The following is a 23,405-nucleotide window of genomic DNA, read 5'->3' on the forward strand; positions in this document are numbered from 1 at the left end:
TTTTCATTCAGTGTGCCTGTGCAACTGCGTAGGCCATGCCTACTCGTCACATCACAGGCGAGTGTCTTGATTTCAAAGACTACTCCAAGTCGTTTCGACACCCTCCTACCTTTTCATTTTAATGCAGTTTTTCAATAACCGTTCAGTGCTTCACTGTTAGAACCGCAGTTTACTACTACTCACTTAGTAATGCTTCCACTCGCCATCTAGATATAAGCATTGTGCCATATCCTCTGAGCATAAAACGAAGTCAGCATTTGAGAATCCATAGGTATATTTGATAACGTCGGGAGCATAACAACAAATCCTCCAATTATGAGACGAGGACAGATTATGGAACTGCACGACTCCCTTGATACGGAGCATCATATAATAAACCATACAAGAAAAATTAAGATGAACAACATGTAAAATAGATCTAAATAGCAAAGTGAACACTACAGGCATTACATTTCATAGCAATACCATATGTCTGGGATTACACATACATTACGATACATTGTTGGAACAGTAAAAATTCGTCAACTAGTGTCACTTTTATCAAGGCATGAATTTCAAATATTTTGAGAAGCTGGTTTATTTGTGGAGTCACAACTAACTATACATTGCCTGCTTTGTTTTCAACGAGCAACAGTTTTCAGTCAGAAATTGTGAAGTCACCAACACTGCATCAGCTTAGTGTGCATTATGACAGGTACGTACAATAGGTGTATCTTGCAGTAGATGATTACAATGTTAACATGCTATATTATAATGTATAGTATACTACAGGGTGGTCCAATATGCGGAGCACTGAAGGGGCTGCAAAGGGGTAAACTCAATATCATCAGATTACAAAATTTTACATCCTAAGCTTTCTCTTCCTTCCGCAATTCCTCAAAATTCAATGCGGTAAGGCTATAGCAGTATAGGCTAGCAACAATCTATTGGTAATGCCTGCTTATTATTGTGACAAATGTATGATTTAATGTCGATAGTCGACTGGCAATCAAGAACACTTAGTGCTCACCAATGTTGTTGTGCGAGTAAAAATCTTTTGTGGAAGAACTTTCTCAGTTATGAGCAAATACATCGGAAAATTACACACAAGGAAATTAATTCCGCGAATACCAGCATAATCGTATAAATAACATGAAAATAGTCGGTGAAAGTCGGATTATGTTTTGAATTGAAATTGGTGGCCTAACAACTACAAGTACTATTCGGTGGCCGCCGAGTTAGGACCACCCTATCCGACCACGCAAGCCAAGTTACACTGTGCTAAATCGAGTACCATCGCGTAATAACCTTCTCGTCATGCAACCAATTGATAACAAGAAGAGTCAAATTATTCAATGTACCCAATGGTGCGGTTCATATGTCGAAATATGAAAGAGTTTGGGAAATTTCAGTCAATACTCGAGTTGGTTTGGAGTAGTCAATTCCTTACATCAGCTCCTTGAGTGCTGTAGATGTGCAATTCAACTACTGTGATAATATGCGAATAGGAGACTATCCGATGTCACCAACTACAAAAATTATTCGGTTTCACAGTGTTCATAACTTAGGCGGTGTCCATTGGTAATCTGAATCGTAGACGTATCCAATCTTTTTCATGAACTCATCGGCTTCCTTCGGTCCACGTCTGTAAGAGAGAACATGAAATTGATTCATCACTCATAACGCACGGTTTCAGGCGCACAGGAAAATGGTTTGAAGACGATATGTAAAAGATTTTTGTCAAGTCCAGAAATGACTCAACAGCAAAAACAAAAGAGCAGGCCTGGAGTTCATACATACCAGGGCGATTTTTTTTGACATGTCAAGAAAGTCAAAATTTTGTCAAAATTGTAGCGTTGAAGTCCAAATTTTTTTGACCTGTGCATTTCGTTTGTATCTCAGATTTTGCACTGTCAGTGAACTTATCATTTGATATTTTACAGCTTGTAGCCTACTTTATAGGCCTACCGTTGTAAACGGCCCATCGTCTGCTCATTGTGAATCATAAACGGTCAAATGAAACAAATAGGTGGACATGGTAAACGTACCACAATATCCTGACTGAAGCAAGACTGCTTGGGCATTGCATGGTTCTTATATCAAGAAGCGCATGATGATAAATTGTGATGCAGACAACATTGTCAGAATGAAGCAACACAGTGTGTCACCAGTTGTCAGCCAACAGCTACTGCTGTTGAACGTTCTTTCCTCATTCTTGGCAAGCTACTTAGCAAGGACAGACACATTCTATTCGAAAATGTAGGAAAGTCTCTTTCGTTGTATTACAACAAATTTTAATTATTTCTACCATAATACGTGATGTAAATACTCAAATTCTTCATGGGGCCAGATTTCGTTAAAATAGTAGTTTTTTTCATGTAAAAATTTGTCAGTTTTTAAGCCAAAAACGTTTTTTCAGGCCAAACTACTTAGTAAGGACAGACAGTTCCAACCAGAAATGAAGATAAGTAGTATAATTCTAACATTATGTGCGAAAACACCTAATTTGCATACGCGAGGTCAAAATTTGGTCTAAATTCATTTTTTTAGGAAAAAAAAGTCAAAATTTAGATTTTTTAGGTCAAAATCTTCCGTTTTTTAGGTTAAAAAAATCGCCCCAATGATGACAAACACTCAATTACCTAGGTCTTCGATACCCAGCATTCAAAATGTATCGAGATACTGTCATTGTATCAGTATGATAGATAGTGTGAAAGAATTGCAGTAATTGTAGAAACATGTATATTATTTTACAACAACATTTCAATCCTATTGTGATCAAACTCAAAGAAGTACACAAGTATTTTTACTGAAATCCTAGTTAATGTTTCTATCAAGAACTCTCGCCCTTATCTCACGCGGAGTTTGTGTCGATGGGGTTCAACCGAAGCCAAATTCAATGTTGATCTATGAAATTGAGCAAAGGATTTTGACCCGGGAATGAATGTGGGGTTAATATAAACTATCAGGATCTTTCTTGTTTGGTACTATTATTTTAAAAATGACCGAAATTTCAATTTGACTGACCTCGGCTTCTACTGGTTGGGATTGAGTCAAATTTGGTGTGCAACGTTTTTTTATGTAACCTGACGATTTGACAATTAAACCGATGAAATTTGAAAAAAAGTTTCTTTTGAACACCCCTCTTGAGCATGCATGTATCCATTCCTGGGTTGTAATGACTCGTGTCATCACCCGACTAGAGTCACAATTTTCTGATGACTCGACTTGACTCGAGTCATTTTCTCAAAATACGGAAATGACTCGACTCCATTCAATCTTTGTATTGACTCGACTTGGATTTGAGTCATTGCGCACGACTCGAACCATGTCATATGACTCGAGACTCAGACGGCCAAGGCCGACATTTCATTGAAATTTCGAAGAATAGTAAAGTAACCACACTATCGGGATTTCCCCTACTGGTGCTGGTACTTGAAAATGCGACCAGACACTGCCAGAAGTGGGGAAAATTATTATATTACAAATGTGAATCATTTGATATAACCAAACAGAGTTATAAAAAGTGGGTTTAATAAGACTTTAACTGGAAACTGAGCAGTCAACACAATGACTTGGACTCGGACTCGAGTCACAATACCAGGACTTGGACTCGACCCTCTGCTCGCTGACTTGGACATGACTCGGAGGTGAATTGAAAATGACTTGACTTGACTCGAGTCAAAACTAAAACAGTGAGATTGACTTGTGACTTGGTTACAGTTATGCACATATTCAAGTTTCAAAATTATGGAGGGAATGTTCTAAGTGGCAGCACATCCAATTCTGATGTGAAAAACAAATCGCATACAACCATTAAGTTGCATTTTCTGATCGTGTTCAAGTAGAACAACGTTGCTATCGATCAGTCTCTGATTGCAAAATTATAAGATAAGATCAACTCGAACTACACTTGTTGAATAGTAAAATCAAAGCTAGTACATATGCAAATACTTACACTCCGAACTTGTAAGGAATAGGCTTGATTTTTTCGTTCTCAATCTTATGAAGGAGAGGTGTGAATATCCTCCAAGCTTCCGCCAGCTCATCACTGAAATCATACAAGACTACATTCATGTACCTGTTTCGGTTAATCATCACTATACTATTCCCTACTGCTATAAACACTCATAACGTGACTCATGCACGATCAACTGAGCACATACCTGCGTACAAAATTCATTTGAGAGCCGGTGAACACATCGAGAATCAATCTTTCGTATGCGTCAGGCATTTTGACTCCCTGAAATTTGAATACGGCGTCATCAAACAACATTGCGGCATGAAATGGAAAAAGGTCGGGCACCATTCAAAACCAAGTAACACGCTTCAATATTCACATATGGACTGGACAATTCATTCTAAAAAACTTGCTTAACATCTTTTAGTATCATTTTTAGGAATAGTATGGGGAACCAAAGAAATGGAAAATGACTCGATTCGAGTCAAAACTATTTGAGTCAAATTGACTTGTGACTTGGTTACAACCCTGAGTTGTAGAACAAAACTGCAAAATAGCATTTATAAATGGATGAACAGCGATGATGTTTCAAGCTACATCCCCCAACATAAAACAGAGCCAAAACTAATTTGATCAATATCATACTTGATATCTTCTGCTATACGTTAAATCCAGCTCCGTGCTGACTGGCTCCACCTTCACTCCAGGTGACTTTGTCATCATTTTCAGATAGACCGACTCGTTGGGTTGCACCCGAATCACCATCTCATTTCTCCTCAACGCCCCCTCGTCGAATATATCGCCGGGGACAGTCTTGAATTGAATTCGCACTTCAGCTTTGCGTTCGTTCAAGGCTGGAAGATTACAGAATGTTATTCTAAGTCTTCCCAAGTATGAAATAAGTAATAATTGTATACATATGCACAGATCTTGTATATGTATATCATGAGTCGGTGTATGCAAAATAATCGAGGACAATAATATACAACGTCTTATCCCATCCTACATACGGTGTAACGTACAATCAAGTAAGCCCACACCCCATAACCAGGTAAATCTGGTGAGGATTAAAAAATATACGGAATGGGATAATTCATAATTTAAATCAGTGGTTCCCGGCCCTTTTAGATCGAGGACTGGTAAATCTAACATCCATCTCGAAAACAAATATTGGAAACTTCAACGTAATGGGAAAGTTGCTGCTTCCATTTGATATTACACTTGTTATATGTGGTTATATTCATGTTTCTGGAAGGAAAATTTCCAGCAACTAACTTGGTTTGCATTGTTCAGTTTCTTCTGAAAAAACGCCACTTCACAGATCGGTAGCCTCTATTATACTGCCAGAATGGCGCTAACTTATACTTTCAGATGTAACAAATTTCGTTTGAAATGTATTCTTAGCTTTCACACATAACTGGCTGTGGAAGAGTTGCAAGGCTACGACACTCGCAGCACCATGACGTATCCAAGACAAAAGTACACAGCGAGCTCTCTTTATGACACAATGCAGCAAATTATGATCCAAATTTCTAAATCGATTCAAAATTTGATATTTACTTACTCTAATTAACAAACAGTCGCCTAACATCCAGCATTTTGCAATTGAGTTATGGCATCTTAATACATTTGAATAACCGGCAGCTGAGTTGACACCTACAGGTAGTTTAGAATCACTGAAATTTCACACCTTTTCCGCACTTCATAATGAACGGGACTCCGTCCCATCGTTCGTTGCAAATGTTGAATTTTGCCATCGCAAAGGTCGGCGTCACAGACCCGGTCGGGACCGTTTTATCGTCCAGGTATCCCAACTTGGCTTCACCCTCTCCTTTCGGATCCCCAACGTACTGACCCAGGATCGCGTCTTCTAATTGCAACGGTTTGATGGACTTGAGAACTTTCACCTATATCATCAAGTTGGAATAGTCCAAATTTTGTGTAATATACCATATGGAAATAAACAAGTGCATTTGCACCAAATATGTTGTCACTGGCATGAAAATCAGACAACGTGAATAGATGGCTTCAGTAAGTGTTCAAATTTTCCTGCGGATGAGTATATGGTGATACGATTGATGACATGCAATGTTCTTTTCAATTCTCTACTAGTTGCTGACGATTACCCCCGACGAGTGTCATCCGGAAATGTTCGGGTTTATTTCAATATGAATATACCATTTGAAAATATAATGGTTTGCGAATACCACAAACAGCATGTTACCTTTTCGTCTCTGAGATCATTCGCGTTCTTCGTGGCCGGCTTCTCCATCGCAACCAGGCACAGCACTTGTAGTAAATGATTCTGCATCACGTCCCTGTTTGTGAAAAGCAACACCGTATAACTATCACTAGCAGAGCCTGACCGATATCGGATTTTTGATCCGATTATCCGGTTAGTTTCCAGTCACTAGTATTGAGGCATGAGATATCTACCTTATAATTCCAAATTCGTCAAAGTATCCGCCCCTCCCTTGCGTGCCGAATGGTTCTTTAAACGTCACGATCACAGATGCGATATTGTCCCGGTTCCATATCGGTCCAAACACTCTGTTGCCAAACCTGCCAAACAAGAAATATAAGTTGAAAACTGCAACGCACAAGCCACGTCACAACGAGGGCTCAGTCGGGCTAGGGTTAATTGTAATGATTATAGTCTAGTAATAAGCAACGACTTTTTCCAGAACTATAATCATACACTTTCCACTAAGACTAATATTAACAACGAGAATTTATAGCCATCATAATTTTTCCCAACTTGTAATCCTTGAAACCTGGATTGGTTGTATCACAACATCCAAAACATCTACATAGGTACACACGTTAGTGGAGATTACATTGACGCAATGAAATAGGTATAGTCGATAAAACACCAGATTACCTTTCTGGGATGTAGAGCTGGTATTCTATTCTTAATGGTTGCATAACAGTTACATATTTAAACTTTACATATCATCCATATTCTTCTGAGGCCGTAACACTCCTAAGTGCTCATGTTGAAGTACATCTCAATCAGATGAAGCATTACCTCAAAACCAACAGGTTTTGCACCATTTCTTTTCCGAGGTAGTGGTCAATTCGATAAAGTTGATCTTCGGTATACAGAGACGATAGATGAGACGACAATTCGGCGGAAGAATCAAAATCTTTCCCGAAAGGTTTTTCGACTATGATACGATTCCACCCACTGGAAAAGAGAGAGAATATGTTGTGCTATGAATTACATGTTATACGAGTATAGGTATAAGTATTTCTATTCAATTACAAGTAGAAGTAATGATTTCAATAAATGTCAAAAATCCTTTCAAAGTAGAAGTAGAAAAGGAAGGTTTAAAAGTACTAAGTAAACAGTTTCAAGACGTAGATTTGGTCGAGGAATAACATATTTTAAAAGTTGATGGGAAGTAGCTATTTTCAGAATTGCATTGTGAATCTTTGTGACCATAATATAATGATTATTGACACTGCCAAATAATAAAATTTTCATAAATATATTCCGTTACCATGATATAGGGTTGTTTGACCCAGTTGTTATGACAACAACTAACATATTATGTAAACTTATCCAAAACCACTTTCTGCTTTCTAAAATTGAAAAGTTGAAAAATGAGTTTTGGATAAAAAAAATGTGAATAAGAAGTACAAATAGTCTAAAAACATAACTACTTTGAGTTAGTAGGCAATAATTACTCGAGCACTCTGCAACAGTAAAAGTGCATTGTTACTGGTTAGTGGTTATACACAACTATACAATTACAGAACTGAGATTGCTCTATGGACTAGTTCTCAACTAAATCCTAGGAGCCCACGAAATTCGAATTTTCTATAGAAATGAATACGATTACAAACCACATAAACAACACTTACTGTTTGCTCATGCAAGCCCCTTTGATATTGGCAGACACATCCTTGAATACACTCGGAGGAAGTGCCAGGTAGAACAATCTGTTGGCTTGCACGCCGCCAGGAAGTGAATTCATGCTGTTGTCCAACTTTTCAAAGGCAGACGCCTCGTTGTAGGCTCCCTGAAATACATAGCTTTGTGAACGGTTGTAGTATTTATACCACATACGGACATATCAGAGTTCTGGAGAATGTATCAACACATTATATGAGGATTTTTCTAGCATGACATCATAGTATGATCATGGAATCACTTCAATTGATGAAATGTTTTGGAGCCTATTTTTACCTGAAGTTCCAGTACCCTCTGAACAGGAATGGGTTGCAGTATCTTACTAGTCGATATTACATTATAAGCTGGCTTACACTTACTACAACTGCATAAGTTTAGTCACCTGTACATACAAAACATTGCCAAAAAACTTCTCAAATTTTTCCTTCTCATCGTCTTTCACCTAAAAGAAAAATTTGTTATCATCATTTATTCCCGCATTGAATTTGGGCACGAAAAGACCAACCCAACACTCACTTTCATGAAAGGCAGGACTTTTTCCTTCAGTTGAGGGATTGATAATTTTGATCTCGCATACCCAACAATATAAGTGGTTGGTGGAAGAAGGTCATCTCTGTATAACCACCTGAAGTATAATAAAAAATATTTATATTATATATGAACTACTGCTACTTTTGCTTACACATGAGTGTACATTTAAAGCATTACTTTTATCCCTACTTGATTAGTGGAAGTATTAAATGAAGGTATGAAAAGTAGCCTACCAAGTCAGTAATTTCAAAAACTTGGTTGAAAGGTCACAGTTAGCAGCTTACGCATAATCCCCATTGAAACTAAAAATAGGCGCAAATTTCGAAAATATCTTGATTTACCAAGCTACAGGTGCTATTTCGGCCAGTTATTGTGACAATTTCCTCATAAGGTCATTTAAACACACCCTAAAGCAACTTTCTTCTTGTGAAGGTAGTAGTTTTGCTCTTTAAGTAGAAGTGGAAGTTGTTATTTTGTTATGTATAATAATATCCAAGATGACGGCTACCAGAGCGGCGCAGTAACGACAATTCAAGCACGGAATATCCGTCAGATCACGTCAAGTGCTCCATGTTGCAAATCAAAGGATTTAGCAACAATACCAAAGTATCGATTTCACGCGCTGCTAGATGCTACAGAAATGCCTGTGGAAGATAGCCAGCAGGCATAATGCAATGGCGATCATCCTATGACACTGGAGAACAGTAATTTGCGATTTGCTTATCGCTCTAATTTGAACTGGGGCCGCGATTTACAATTTCAAACCATCAACAATCCCGCAACTACCAACTCGGAAATAGATATATATCCCGTCGTCATAATCGTGTGTATTACTGTAATTTTCCGACGCGTATTTTACGCGGGTCTCAAATGATACACAACGCTATACGCTTGCGTATGGGGCCTGTGATAGGCCGGTAATCAGCGCCATGCACTGTTCACGCATTGAGCATGCGTTGAGCATCGCTGGCTACGGAATATGCGCGGCACATGTACTTTTACGACACGCATAGCCGCGATTTACCTACAGCGCACTCACCATAGGGTCGGGAATATCTTCTTTTTCGCCAAATCGCCCTGGAAATATAGCGAAAGATTACGCCAAGGTATGCGCACACTAATAATATCAGGCTGGGTAGTCGGAAACAACGTTCTCTCAAAACGCGCGCTGTCACGTTTAGCAAAATCATCGCGCGAGGTCAACGACTGAAAGTAATTTACGCTGAATCATTGCCGGGTGGTTGACATCGCTCGATCGTTGAGTTAGGATTACCGCAAGTCGCGGTTTTCCGATGGAAACGCGCGATTCGATAGTTTCTCAACTTGTATGCCTTGCCTATTCATTCTTTCCAATTCTCTACTAGTTGCTGAAGATTACTTCTGACGAGTGTCAGCCGAAAATATTCGGGTTCATTTCCATATGAATATACTATTTACTTGTATAAATTTTCCCACCAGCTGTGACTAACAACGATAAATACTTATTGCTTTACCAATAATAGTTGAGCGGCCTTGATTTATGCCGTTCCAGCATGATAATAGTATTATCTAGGAACATCTTCATCTTTAAATTCCGCGCTAGAAAATCACAGCACTCAACAAACGCGTAACGTTGCGTCCGCAGGATTAAAGTTTTGAACATTGGCAAACTCTAGCCTTGCAGTCGTGCGTTCGTAACGGAATGAAATCTTCATTAATCAGCAGCTGCTGCCCGTTGATATTTAGATGTAAGGTAACCCCGCAACGGATAGGTTGTCGATTGTCTTTTTCATAATTTATCAGTTTAAACCCGCCAAAAATGTGATGTTGTAACGTGATAGTCAGGAGTCGCAAACGTGCAGCTGCGAAGCTGTGATCAACTCGCAGCATTGTCTTGTCGCAAAAAATGCCAAATCATCTATAACGTGATATTGAACTGCCATTATATTCTTTGCGGTCGCATAAAAGATACATATTTGAGCTCTCCGCATCATTCATACCGTTGTATGAATCGAGTAACTGCGTATTCCAAATTTTCGCAGGCCACGAGAAGGGGCATATCAACTCGAAATCACACAACGCTAGGGTTACCATACGTCCTCTTTTAAGAGGATTTGTCCTCTTTTTTGAAAGTGTCCTCGGAGGACGCCCTTTTGTCCTCTTTTTTGAAAATTCAGGTCATATTAAGAGCAAAATGCGAGTGATATACCGTAAATTAGCACAGAGGTGACGCTCCGACTGGGCGATAGGTTGACCTTTTTTTTTATTTTTTTTTTAGTTAACCACCCGGCAATGTGGAGGAAGAAACGGTATTTTGGGCTCTGAGCGTGTAAGTTGAACTTTTTTTTTTAGTCAACCGATCACAAAGTGGGAAAAATTCACCGATTTTTGAGAATTCTTCTCCGGTTTTGCAAGTCTCAAATTTCTGAAAAAGTGTCATCTTTTTAGATTTCCAAAATATGGTAAGCCTACACAACGCAACTTCGGTAGTTACCAGACATCAACACTTTAATTAATATGCCATCGCGGCGCGTAGCCGCGCCTTCGAACACGCCCAATTTTAGGAAAGAGATCAATGCGTTGGCTCATCATCTCGCGCGGCATTAGCCTCGTTTCCATTGATAACCATCGCAATAACCGCTAAGCCTGCGCAGAAAAACAGGACAACTACCGCTAAAATACATGCCGTAGCGCGCCACGAGCGGCTTCTCAGCCCTGCGTATCATCGCCACAACTTACCGAGTAGCACTTCACAGCAGAGCTACTACGTGTCGGCTCATCAAGCCGCCTAAATAGCGCACGGCCGTAACACTGCTAGATAGTCAAAATACCGAGGAATTCGTTATTTTAAGCGGATAGGAGCGTTAAAATTAAATTTTCTAAATGCCGAGAGCGTGTAGCCGATAACAATTTGAAGCGAATAATCAATTCTCGTGATAATATCGGCAACGCAGTAACGATTGCGCTGTCATTATTACTATTGATATTGTTGAACAATATATTCATATTGAATTAAAAACATGTCAGAGCTTATCGCCAGCTTCTAGTAGAGAATTGAAAATAACATTGTATATCAACACTGACGATTAACCCCTGACGTATTTCAATACGAATATATCATTCAAAAGTCACATCAAATATCAATACTGTTCGAAGCAATAAAAGATGTCCTGATTCGTGTTATCAGCGCGGAAACTAGCGGACTAGAATCCTTTATACAGGCGCAGAATCAATACTGCTCGCAGTAATAAAAATGTACTAATTCACGAATGGTATATTATAGCTAACTAACTAGTACGGATACAGTACAGACTAACGCCGCGTTGAGCAACAGCTGCTAGGCAGACGCCCGGTCTCGAGTCGGTTAAATAAGATATACCACGCAAGGCGCAGGTCGTAAAAACATATATATTACCGAAGCTCCTAAGACCACGAAGATGTGAGCTTGCCCGACCATAATCTCCATCGACAATGCGCGTCTGAAGCGTGACATGACGTTTTGTCCTTCAGCCTGCTCGGCGCCTTTCAATGGTCCTAACGTGTCTGCGGACTCGGTCATTGTGCCTTCTTTATGCTTAGTCACGGAATATGTAAGTCTGTGAATGGGAGCGATACGCGAGAACAGCGTAACGGCTAAGGCGTGGGCTCTCTGTTGTCACCTAACGGTTTTGAAAACGAATGCCGGTAAATATACACTCCACAAAGTGTTGCTGATGAGATACGCGCTGACAGACATGGACAATTAGACAATTGTAGCTGTCTAATTAAACTAATTGGGAGCGAAATGTCGGTAATTTAATTTAAATGTAATTTGCGAAATGTTTCTATGCTCTAATTTTAAATCTAATCTAATTCTTGGTTTTCCTGAAAATGCCACACTAGTATAGTTTGAAACAAGCCAGGATTGGTGTATCCCTGTTACATACACATTGTACATTGTACACTTGCACAGATATTTGCCTTTCTTGTGCTTATGAGAACGAAAACCCTGATTTGAAAGTGAACTTTATTGTTGTTGTATTTAAGATTGCAATTTAATTCAATTTCTAAGTTTTTGCGAATTTAGTGATTCTAATTCTAATTCTAATCTAATTTGGAAAAACTAGTCTACATCTAAAGCGATATGTGATGCGTGGAAGACAACAGTGAACAGTCAATGCAAATGCGGCTTCATTATCAACAGAACACATATTCTTAACGAATTCACCCATAACTGCGTCCGTTGATACAGACTAGGGTAGCTATAATTCTATCTAAGTAGCTATAATTCTCTGATTATAAGGACTAGTGCTGTTCAAAAATACCTTTTTATCCAAATAGCGTAGGCTACATGAAAAAATTGTTGGGTTACCTAATAAAACGCTGCACACCAATTTTGGCTAAATTCCAACCAGAGGCATTGCCATAACAGAAAAAAGATTTGGATTCATTTAGCCTGTAAAATTTGAAAAAAAGTTATTTTTGAACAGCCCTAGTGTTCATGAAGGTCAATTTCATTTGAGAGACAGATCAACTGAGTAACGAATGTCAATAGTGTGTTAAGGTTAGGCAGGGTTGTAATGACTCGACTCGAGTCACGATTTTCTGATGACATAACTTGACTCAAGTCATTTTCTCAAAATAAGGAAATGACTCGACTCAAGTCAATCTGTGTATTGACTTGACTTGGGCTCGAGTCAATGCGCATGACTCGAACCAAGTCATATGACTCGAGACTCAGACGGTCAAGACCGACATTTCATTGTAATTTTGAAGAATAGTAATAGTAAAGTAACCACACTATTAGGATTTCGTCTATTAGTAGCCTACCAGTACTTGAAAATACGGCATAAAAAAACTGGTAAAAGTGAGGGAAACTAGTATATTATAAATGCGAACCATTCGACATCACCAGAGTTATAAAAAGTGGGTTTGACAAGACTTAAACTGGAAACTGAGCAGTCAACACAATGACTCGGACTCGCGGACTAGAGTCATAATAATACCATGACTCGGACTCGACCCTCTGGTCGCTGACTTGACTCGGTGGTGAATTGAAAATGACTCGGCTTGACTCGAGTTAAAACTATAAAAGTGAGATTGACTTGTGAGTCTGAGCCTTGTGACTTGGTTACAACCCTGAGGTTAGGTGAGGTATCAAGGAATGGACTCTATTGATTCAACTATAATGTGACAATTTAGTGCTTGTAAATTTATTGCATATTTTTGATATTCAAACGATTACTACAGCACTTTTGAATGTGTCACTTCAATGATTTGTTACTCAATCGATTGAAATGCAACTTTTAAATAAATGACAATGTTGTCAATCAGACTCGGACGAGCTGTACACCACGTGACAATACAATTTACACTATTTTAGCTACAGCTACCTAATAATAAATTCATAGTTTGCTAATGAAATATTACACTGTAGTGCGGGTAGGTATGTGAGAGAGGATTACTGACATACATTTGAATCTGACATGAAATTTTTGCATTTTTATCAGTGAATATACACTGATGTAATCCCCGATCAAATATTCAAAATGTCTTGATATTTCATGATGAAAATGAAGAATTATATACAAAAGTGTACCAAGAATAGATAACAATTCACACTCACAAAATGAGACACATACAAGAAAAATATTAATAAAAACCTGATGTGGTGGGATAGGCCACATATTTTACGACAAATAATACGCAGTTTACTGCATTTGGTTTTGCAGGATAGTGTGTAGCTTACATACTGTGGATTGTGGAAGCAAATCTAAAATTTGAGAAAATATTCGCCGTTACTCAGTGAATCTACATTCACTGGGAGACTCTGTTCAAACATCAGACAACTCCCATGTTGAGACACTGGAGCATATTATACAGAGATTCAGGACTCATTATGCTATTATTTGAAATAGCGTTTTTTTCTTGCTGATTTCATTTGGAAAAATCTAAACATGCCATTTAGCCTATTAAGTAATTTTTTAACTGACCACCCAATATGGAATCGGTGTCTCGTGCACACCAAAGATTCTACTGACTGCACACAGGTGTGACGCCGAGAACCGCCTTGGCACACCAAAGATATTGCGCTAAGCGTACCGGGATTCCAACCTGGCTGACCACTGTTTACATTTCATACAAACTGCACAAATTCATGACAAATTACATTCAGACATATCACATATCATATCACATGCAACCATATGATATTCACGTCAGGTCTCACCATACTTTGTATTAGATCCAGAGATCGATGAACCCATATTCTGTATTAAAAGTCAATCATATCAATACTATATACTATCCACGATTCACGATTGCATACATTAACAAGAATGACAATTTCAACGAAGCAATTTGAAACATTCAACATATACATTATTAACGATTTTAAATACCTTACTTCAAGAGATATCGTATAATATCAACTCAGAAGTGGGCACAATCCTAAAAACCTTCTCGAGATTAACTCATTCAACCAGTGCAGTAACCCTACAGACAGAATCTATTTGCACGGCTAGCATTTTAGCAGAGAAGTATTTGCCGATTTGCAGAAACTCTCTAGCTCCTCTAAATTATAATGTAGAAACAAGCTCGCATTTGGGAAAGAATGTAACCTACGATAAAAAATTATTTCAGAACAATCATGCCTTAAAATATATGGAAGTGCTCCTGGCAAAACGAAGTTGCAAAATATCTCTTTTGATCTTATATTTGTCACGGTAAACTAAAATGACGGATTCGAGGTAAGGTGCCGTGTGCACCGGTGTGATGTTGAGGCTGTAATTCGATACTTGCAAAACAAACCAGCTAGGCAATTTGCCCAAGAATGCTTCGTCATTATGACCGAGACCGGAATGGTATATTCTTTCGGTGGCCTGTAAACGACGATGATTCATCGACAATTCAGCTGTTGACATGACAATTTTGCAATTTCGGATGGTGCCGAATCATATCACTATCGAATGTCATACTCGATAATATAATCAATATCTGATTTCCATGATTTCCCATTCATGTTTTACATGAATCACTTACAAGTAAAGCCAATGAGCGAATGAAGGTAAGAGCTTAGATTGGCGCTCTCTTGGCGAAATCGATATGTAAAGCTCGTTTATTTTTGACTTATTGTTGAAAACAAGTCGAATGGTTAGGCTTACGCGAGAACAATGATCATGATCAAATTGATCATCCATATCTGTTCGCACTCAAATTCCAAACTAATTCAGCACCAGTTGGCAATATCCGAGACACAAGCGTGCATCATCCCATCCCGATTGGTGTTTGTACTAGTAGACACGAGACAGGGAATAGTCGACGTGTCGAGCGAACAACTAGGACAAGCCACAGCGGGCCCGTTTACACAGTGACGTGCTCCGAAGCTGACTCGCGCGCCGAGTCTCTCGTTTTCGATGAAGAGAAATGGCAAACTGATTCAAGTCGTTTCTAGCTAGATATTTGCTCCGGAAGTTCTGCAGTGCAGTAACAATTACAAACCGGTATTTTCGCAGGGTTTTAACTTGTCACGAGGTTCAGGATCACACGTCAATCTAACTCTAATGCTTTTGACTCGAATCAAGTCGAGTCATTCTCAATTCTCCACAGAGTAAAATCCAAATCAGGGATCAACGGGTCGAGTCTGAGTCCTTGATTGGTGGATAATCCGAGAGTTATCAACGAAAAACTCAAATATCTCCCCTTCTACTAGTTGGAATTAAGTTAAATTTGTTTTGCATCGTCTTTGAAGACAACTTAACAATTCCATTGGGTTGACGGAAAAATTTTAATATTTTTTCAATTTTCTTCAGTTAATTAAAATTTTTAATTGGCTCTGCGGAGGCTTATACTTCTTAGAATTGAACTAAATTTGGTGTGCAGCGTTTTTTAGGGTAACCTGACAATTTAATCAGTGAATGGCTGGAATCCGGAAAAAAGTTATATTTGAACAGCCTTACTGTACAATTTGTATTGTACTGTACTATTTGAATTTTTCGTTGATAATTGTCGGATTATCCTTGATCGTTGGGTAATCTGAGAATGATCATAGAAGAACTCAAATAGAACTCAAAACTCTCTATCATATCGAGAAATTAATGTATGAGTGCTTGACAGTTGATGCAGTCACTGAGGCAGTGGAATACAGAAAGGCTTGGTGTCCGTAGCATAATAGGCTACAGCTAAAACTCCAGAAATTTGGATCGGCAACCGGAAATAGCGCCTTTAACTGGGTCACCCAGATTATGCGTTTTCAGCATTGAAATATGATACTGGTTCGTTAATGGTAAAGTGTGTGCATATAAGACGTCATCTTATTCATTGACAAACCCATGTACAGTGTATACCCATCGAAATATTCATTTTGCGATCTATCGGGAGCTGTGCAATGTGTATCCATTGAGAGACTTCGGACAGAACGTGCAAGAGCTGTAGTTGCCGCTTATGGGCACTGCCGGGACCAGTGTGCATTGCTTCGCGACTTACGACTCGCAACGCGCAACTCGCGATGTTGCGTCGCGAGGTCAGTGTGCAGAGGCCTTTAATAACAAATATCGTGGATCGTAAAAGTTATATTTAGTGTAGCTTTATTTTCGTAAAATAGAGGCATTACTACACTTGCTTTTATGCTTCAACATGTATATTCTGCAGACAAAAGAACGGAAAGTAAGTAGAACTCAGAGTATGATACTCGGAATTGAAAGTGAAATACAAATACCACTTCTAGAAAGCGGAAAATATATTTCATATATTTTGTCCATAAAGCTTCAGAGGTGATCTACTAAAACAGGTGTAACGTTCAAAAGATCGGATTTTCCAGATTAGCAGGACACGTCATGGGCTGCTATATTACGATATGATAAGTAATTGCTAGATTGCGAAATGGTACTTTCAAATGTTATGGTGGGCAATATTTACTACAATATTTGATATGGGCGACAATGCGGTGTGAGAATAACCAAGCAATCCGGTACCTAAATTATATTCATTGATATATTTGTGAAAACATATTCGTCACTCCATAACTACTGTGCGCGAAGCGTATCAAAATCTCTGGGCTTTACTTTATTTTTATGAATATTAAATGTTGGTACTCCGTGAAAACAGCCCCGAAATTCCTCAGGGTATCTTTCGTATTGGGGAATTAAACTACTTCTACTTGACAAACTGAAAATAGCGAAAAGTATGTAGGTAGATCGCAGAATATTACGAAGTAGAAGTAGGGAAAATCAGATCTACTTGAGTAAGTACCAGAAGTAGAGGAAAACTACTTGAGTACTCCCAAAAAGTAGAAGTACATCGTTACTGACTACCTCTGCGAAAAGACGCACTCGATTTCAAATTGGTACTTCTTTACTGGCTAATAATTTTTCCCAGCGGACAGGCATTTGTCTTGTGGGATTCAGATCGCCAGGACAGAACATTCGGCGCCAGCCATTTATAGGCGCCTCTGGACAATTAAACATTGAATATATATCGAAGTTTTCGGTCAGCACAAGGGCAGTCCTTTTCGACCAAGGTCTTCTCATTGCTGATCGTTCTGGCACACTTATCGGAGTTGCATGTTGCATGGCCGATAACTTCATATGTCTTGGTGCGTCGTGGCGCAGTAATGGCCTACGCCTAAGTGCCCATTTCTATAAATCATGCGTATTTTTTGTTTGGGGAAGGGTGCCCAATAATCAAGAGATTTGGCAACATTAAATCAAAAGTTGCCAAAATTTTCGAAGAAATACTTCATAATTAATGTTAATTCACGAAATTATTTTGAGCCCCTTTCAAGCTCCAGGCCCTTACGGTCCTGCATGCGATCCACGAAGAAATTCTGGATCAAAAATTGCTTGTATTATCAGGCACACCCAACAAAATCACAGATTTTAGTAACAAATACCTTCACCGTAATCCCTGACAGTAAATGTCCAACATGTTAGTCTGCCAAATTTTAACCATTCGACGGAAATGTGGAATTTTCACTCTAGTCGCTATCAGGTACCATTCGTAGTTATTGACATGGAATTTCGAAATGACAAAAGATCTGTGCACACTCAGTTCATAGTTTTCTGGAAAAAATGTGCCAAATAAGAGCCATTCACAGTCGAAAACGCCAATGCGAAACATTTGTACGTAACCTATGCTACACACAGAATATAACAGTTGCGCATTATTTGTGATCGCGCTGCTGTGTAACTTCTGACTCAAAGAGGAACCAGAATGTTGATTTAATAAAAATGAACCAAATTTCAACTTCCGCGTTTACCGGGAAATATATTGCATTCCTCAAATCGCATATGCAGGGCCAACGCCGCATCACGACTAAAACAAAGGGTGCATAGAAATAAGCCGACATAGTCGTTGGAGCCACTGTTTTTAGCGGTTTATAGCTGTATTCAATCGGCCAATTATCGTATTTTTTTAGCAATTCCATTGTTTGGTAAGATAGAGGTTGCAATTAAGCAATTGGTATCACGCTGCTGCGTTTCGACCGAACAATACGATGACACTTTCGAACGTGAAGCCTCGCATTTCTGAATTGGTATCTTAAAGGGAAGAGCAATAAATATTCATATGTTATCAGTTTATGTGAAGATGCTATTTTAATGGTTTTGTTGATGCACAGTTCATTTTGTGCGCCTGCAATGTATAGTAATTATTAGATGTGTAGTCAGATGTGCACTGAGGTAGATTTTTGTTTTTATGATTCAGTGAGAATTTGGGGTTCCAAGAAGGGTTGAAGATTAGCGCGAGAGTTGCGCGGGTTGGTAAAGGCTAAGAACCCATGTACTATATTATGTATTGGCTTGATAATGTAGAATTCCGGGGAGAAGCAAATGTATGGAGTAGGAGGTAACAATTTTAGTCATTTGACTGCCCGCGCAAGCAATCAAAAAGTTTGAATCCGGCCCGCTGTGCGGTTGACAGTACAAGTACATGTACAGTACATGTACACTGTACACGTACAGTGTACACAGACAGCGTCTCTCGATACGCTCAATCATTTGGTAATTGTCTGGACTTGGGAGTCCTATATCCTGTTGCGTTTTCATTGTGATTTACGTCAAGGAAACCGCACGCACGTTTGTTACCATGGAAAATGTGGATAATTCTTAACATAATCTAATTATCCCCGAGCAATCTACAATCTATATTAGTCGCGCCATCGTTGTTGAAGTATTCAGGCAAAACACACCAACAGCTGCAACCGTGTGATCTCACAGACAGCCTTTTTGCAAACCAACACCTCCCAGCACTTGGGCTCTTCAAAAATGACTTTTTTTCTCAAATCGTACTGGCTACCTGATAAAATTGTTAGGTTACATAATTTAAGCCTACACACAAAATTTGATTCAATTCCAGCCAGTAACCGCTTTGCTACAGGAGAAGTAAGTTTCTATTTATTATATAAAAATAAATAATAAAAAATTTGAAAGTTTTCTGTTTACCCCATGAAAGTGTTAGGCTGTCTACAGAAACGATGCTCATTTTTTTTTTTTAGGGGTAACCATATAATATGCGTGTCATGTCTCACCATACTTTGTCTTAGATCCAGAGATCGATGAACATGAACCCATATTCTGTATTAGAAGTCCAACATCAATACAAATACTATTCACGATTGCATACATTAACAAGAATGATAACGATGAAGGCAGGAACTACTATATAGAGTACTATACCGGAACCCTGCTAGGATAGAATGTAACCCACGATAAAAACAATTATGGCTGAACAAGTGAACAATCATGCCTTAAAAATATATGGAAGTGCTCCTGGCGAAACGAAGTTACAAAATATATCTTCTGATCTTATATGTGTCACAGTAAACTCAAAACGACGGATCCGAGGTAAGGTGCCGTGTGCACCGGCGTGATGTTACGGCTGTAATCCGATACTTGCAAAACAAACCAAGAGGCAATTTGCTCAAGAATGCTTCGTCATTATGTCTGAGACCGGAATCGTATCTCCTCTCGGTGGCCTGCCTGAGTGCCTGGCCTGTACTGTAAACGACGATGATTATAATATCGATTTGACAATTTTGCGATTTTTGAATTTTTGCAATCATATCACTGTCGAATGTTATATTCCATAATATAATCAATATCTGATTAGTAGGGCGTTTTTTTTTTCATGTCAAAATTTGTAAAAATTTTGTCAAAGTTGTAGCGTTACATTCAAAATTTTTTTGACGTCTGAATTTCGTTCGTATCGTAGATTTTGCACTGTCGGTTAACCTATCATTTGATATTTTACAGCTTGTAGCCTATTTTATAGGCCTAGCGTTGTAGACGGCTAATTGTCTGCTCATTGTGAATCATAAACGGTCAAATAAAACAAATAGGTAAACATGGTGTTATGATCAACTATAGATAACTAACCTACGGTCCGTAGGTTAGTTATCCATAGATCAACGTACCGCAATGTCCTAACTGAAGAAAGACTTCTTGGGCATTGCATCATTCTTATATTAAGAAGCGCATGATGAAAAATTGTGATGTTGACAACATTGTCAGAATGAAACAACACGGTGTGTCACCAGCAGTGTACGCACAACTTGAGTGTTGTCACCTAACAACTGCTGCTGTTGAACGACTTTGAACGGCAAGCTTTTTAGTAAGGACGTGCACTTTCTATCCAAGAATTTAGGAAAGTATCTCTCGTTGCACTACAATTTTTTTTAATTATTTCTACCATAATACATATTGTAACCACTGGAATTCTCCATAGCGTCAGATTTCGTTAAAATATTGTTTTTTTCATGTAAAAAGTTGCCTGTTTCTGAGCCAAAAACGTTTTTTCAGGCCAAACTACTTCGTTAGGACAGCCAGTTCCTACCAGAAATGAAGATAAGTGGTGCAATTTCAACATTATGTGGGAAAACACCTAATTTGAATACGTTTGGTCAAAACTCAGTTTGTTTAGGTAAAAAAAGTCAAATTTTCCTTTTTTTAGGTAAAAAATAAACGCCCTACTGATTAGTAATTTCCATGATTTCCCATTCATCGAATACAGAAAAATCAAACAAGAAGTGAATGAAGGTGAGTAAAGGCATAGAATGGCGCACTCTTGGCGAAATCGATAAGAAAAGCTCATATATTTTTGACTTATTGTTGAAAACATTTTCAAATGGCTAGGCTTAGGCGAGAACAATGATCGTGATCAATTGATCATCCATATTTGTTCGGGACTCAATTGCCAAACTAATTCAGCACCAGCTGGCAATATACGACGCACAAGCGTACATCATCTCGATTGGGTTTTGCACTAGTAGACAGGGAATGGTCGAGCCGACAACTAGGACAGGCCACAGCGGGCCCATTTACACGGTGACGGGCTCCGCAGCTGACTCGCTGCGTCGAGTCTCCCGTTTTCGAAGAAAAGAAATAACTGCGTTTCGAGTTAGAAATTTGCTCCCGATGTTTTTCAGTGCAGTAACAATTACCACTGGTATTTTCGCAGGGCCGTAACTTGTAACCAAGTCACAAGGTTCAGAATCGCACGTCAATCTAACTCTAATGGTTTTGACTCGAATTACGTCGAGTCATTCTCAATTCTCAACCGACTCAGGTCCAAATCAGGGATCAGCGGGTCGAGTCCAAGTCATAGTGTTTACTGTTCAGTATCGAGTTCAAATCAGCTTCAATTGACTTCTGTGTAAATCTTTTTCGTTACACTAACACTGTTGCCCTACCTCGCCCAGACATTGCTTCATTGATCATTTGCTACCATCGCTAATTTTTCTTCTATTTTATTTTTTATCTATACTGTAACCTTTTTTACAGCCAGACTGTTTAGAGCAGTGCTTTTCAACCTGTGTGACGGTTCGCACTGGTGCGAATGAAAAAAATTGCAGTGCGAATGACGAAGGTGGTGCGAATAGTGCGAATGAAAATCCGGATGAAGTGCGAATGACGAAGGTGGTGCGAATGGTGCGAATGAAAATCCGGATCAAGTGCGAATGAAAATCGTGGTTAATTGTTAACTTTTCTGACGTGAAATAATTCAAATAAACCTTATAGGAAATATAAGGTCAGCGTAACTTTTGCAATTGCGACGGAATTGTAAAACTTAATACGACGCACCACTAATCGTAGCTCTCACAAGCCGTAGTGAATTTCCCGCACTATAATTATTACGTAACTCAACGCCTGGTTTTGAAGCTGGTTTAGTGGCAGTATAGAGATCTCTATAGTGCCAGACATACAGTATACCAGCCCGTCTGAGCCTGCGACAGGCTGGAAAAATGACTACAAATTGACTTTCTACTATATTTCGCTAAACAATCGTCATATTTTCGTAATAACTGTTCGATAAGCGCGAGGCACGAGGAGACTAGGAAATACCATCATTACAGACTCACATTTGCAAGTTACTTTAACGCAAATTTTTACCCCTTCGAGGGTTATTAAAGTATGGACCGCAAAGGGTATAATTTTGGGTCGACACGGTGCTATCTGTTAATATGTATGTAATATTTATTGACTTTTGTGATAGTTTTTACATATACAAGGTCACTGTGTTGGGTACTATAGTCAATATGCGAGACACGCAGAAAATATAGCTTTATCATGAGAATTCATGATAAGGTTTATCCGACTGTTTTTTCTGGAAAGCATGACTGTTGGGATGAAATAATGTAGGGGTGAGCAACGAGCGAGCTCAGGCATCTGAGATTTATTCATTTCGAGGCTAACCCCTTCTGCGTCGGGACACATGAAGACGTAAAGTTTTGGCGAACAAACCGCTGGTAAACGGCGGCGCCAAAAACATATGCTGCGACAAAACCTCAGTATAAAAATGACCGATGTTGGATGGCCAAACCTTTCGAAATGGATTGGATATATGCTCCGTTGTCGGAACGGAATAGTCCCATTCTCGCAATCTGAGTAGGCAGTAGTACAACTGCGATACGCAGAGGAATTTAATTCGCCCTAATTTGAAATCGCGTGCGTCATACATGTTTTGTAGAGCTGCCTTGGGTAGAATTGTGGTGTTCGCGTTCTGTATGTCACACATGCCCGTAAAATCGTAGCATACAACTGTAATATCAAAAATGAGTTCCTTTTC

The 23,405-nt window shown here is 38.9% G+C and overlaps 2 protein-coding genes across 2 annotated transcripts in view; one reads left to right on the forward strand and one right to left on the reverse strand.

Annotated features, from left to right (window-relative positions):
• The window catches only part of LOC145453942 (doublecortin domain-containing protein 1-like), a 304,595-nt gene that overhangs the window by 190,474 nt on the left and 90,716 nt on the right, over positions 1-23,405 (forward strand). The gene's annotated exons all lie outside the window — the stretch shown is intronic.
• On the reverse strand, positions 257-12,607 carry LOC145453948 (glucose-6-phosphate 1-dehydrogenase X-like). Its single transcript, XM_080331913.1, has 13 exons — positions 11,782-12,607; positions 9,427-9,464; positions 8,373-8,481; positions 8,239-8,298; positions 7,808-7,965; positions 6,969-7,127; positions 6,377-6,502; positions 6,165-6,258; positions 5,631-5,847; positions 4,586-4,794; positions 4,146-4,222; positions 3,938-4,030; positions 257-1,624 (listed from the first exon to the last, which is right to left on the reverse strand). Exons 1-13 carry the CDS (start codon positions 11,923-11,925, stop codon positions 1,537-1,539), a joined length of 1,572 nt encoding a protein of 523 aa, XP_080188039.1. The 5' UTR covers positions 11,926-12,607; the 3' UTR covers positions 257-1,536.

This window comes from Botryllus schlosseri, chromosome 13 (assembly GCF_051294905.1).
Source record: "Botryllus schlosseri isolate E-star chromosome 13, Bs_hap1, whole genome shotgun sequence".
Classification (NCBI taxonomy): Eukaryota; Metazoa; Chordata; class Ascidiacea; order Stolidobranchia; family Styelidae; genus Botryllus; species Botryllus schlosseri.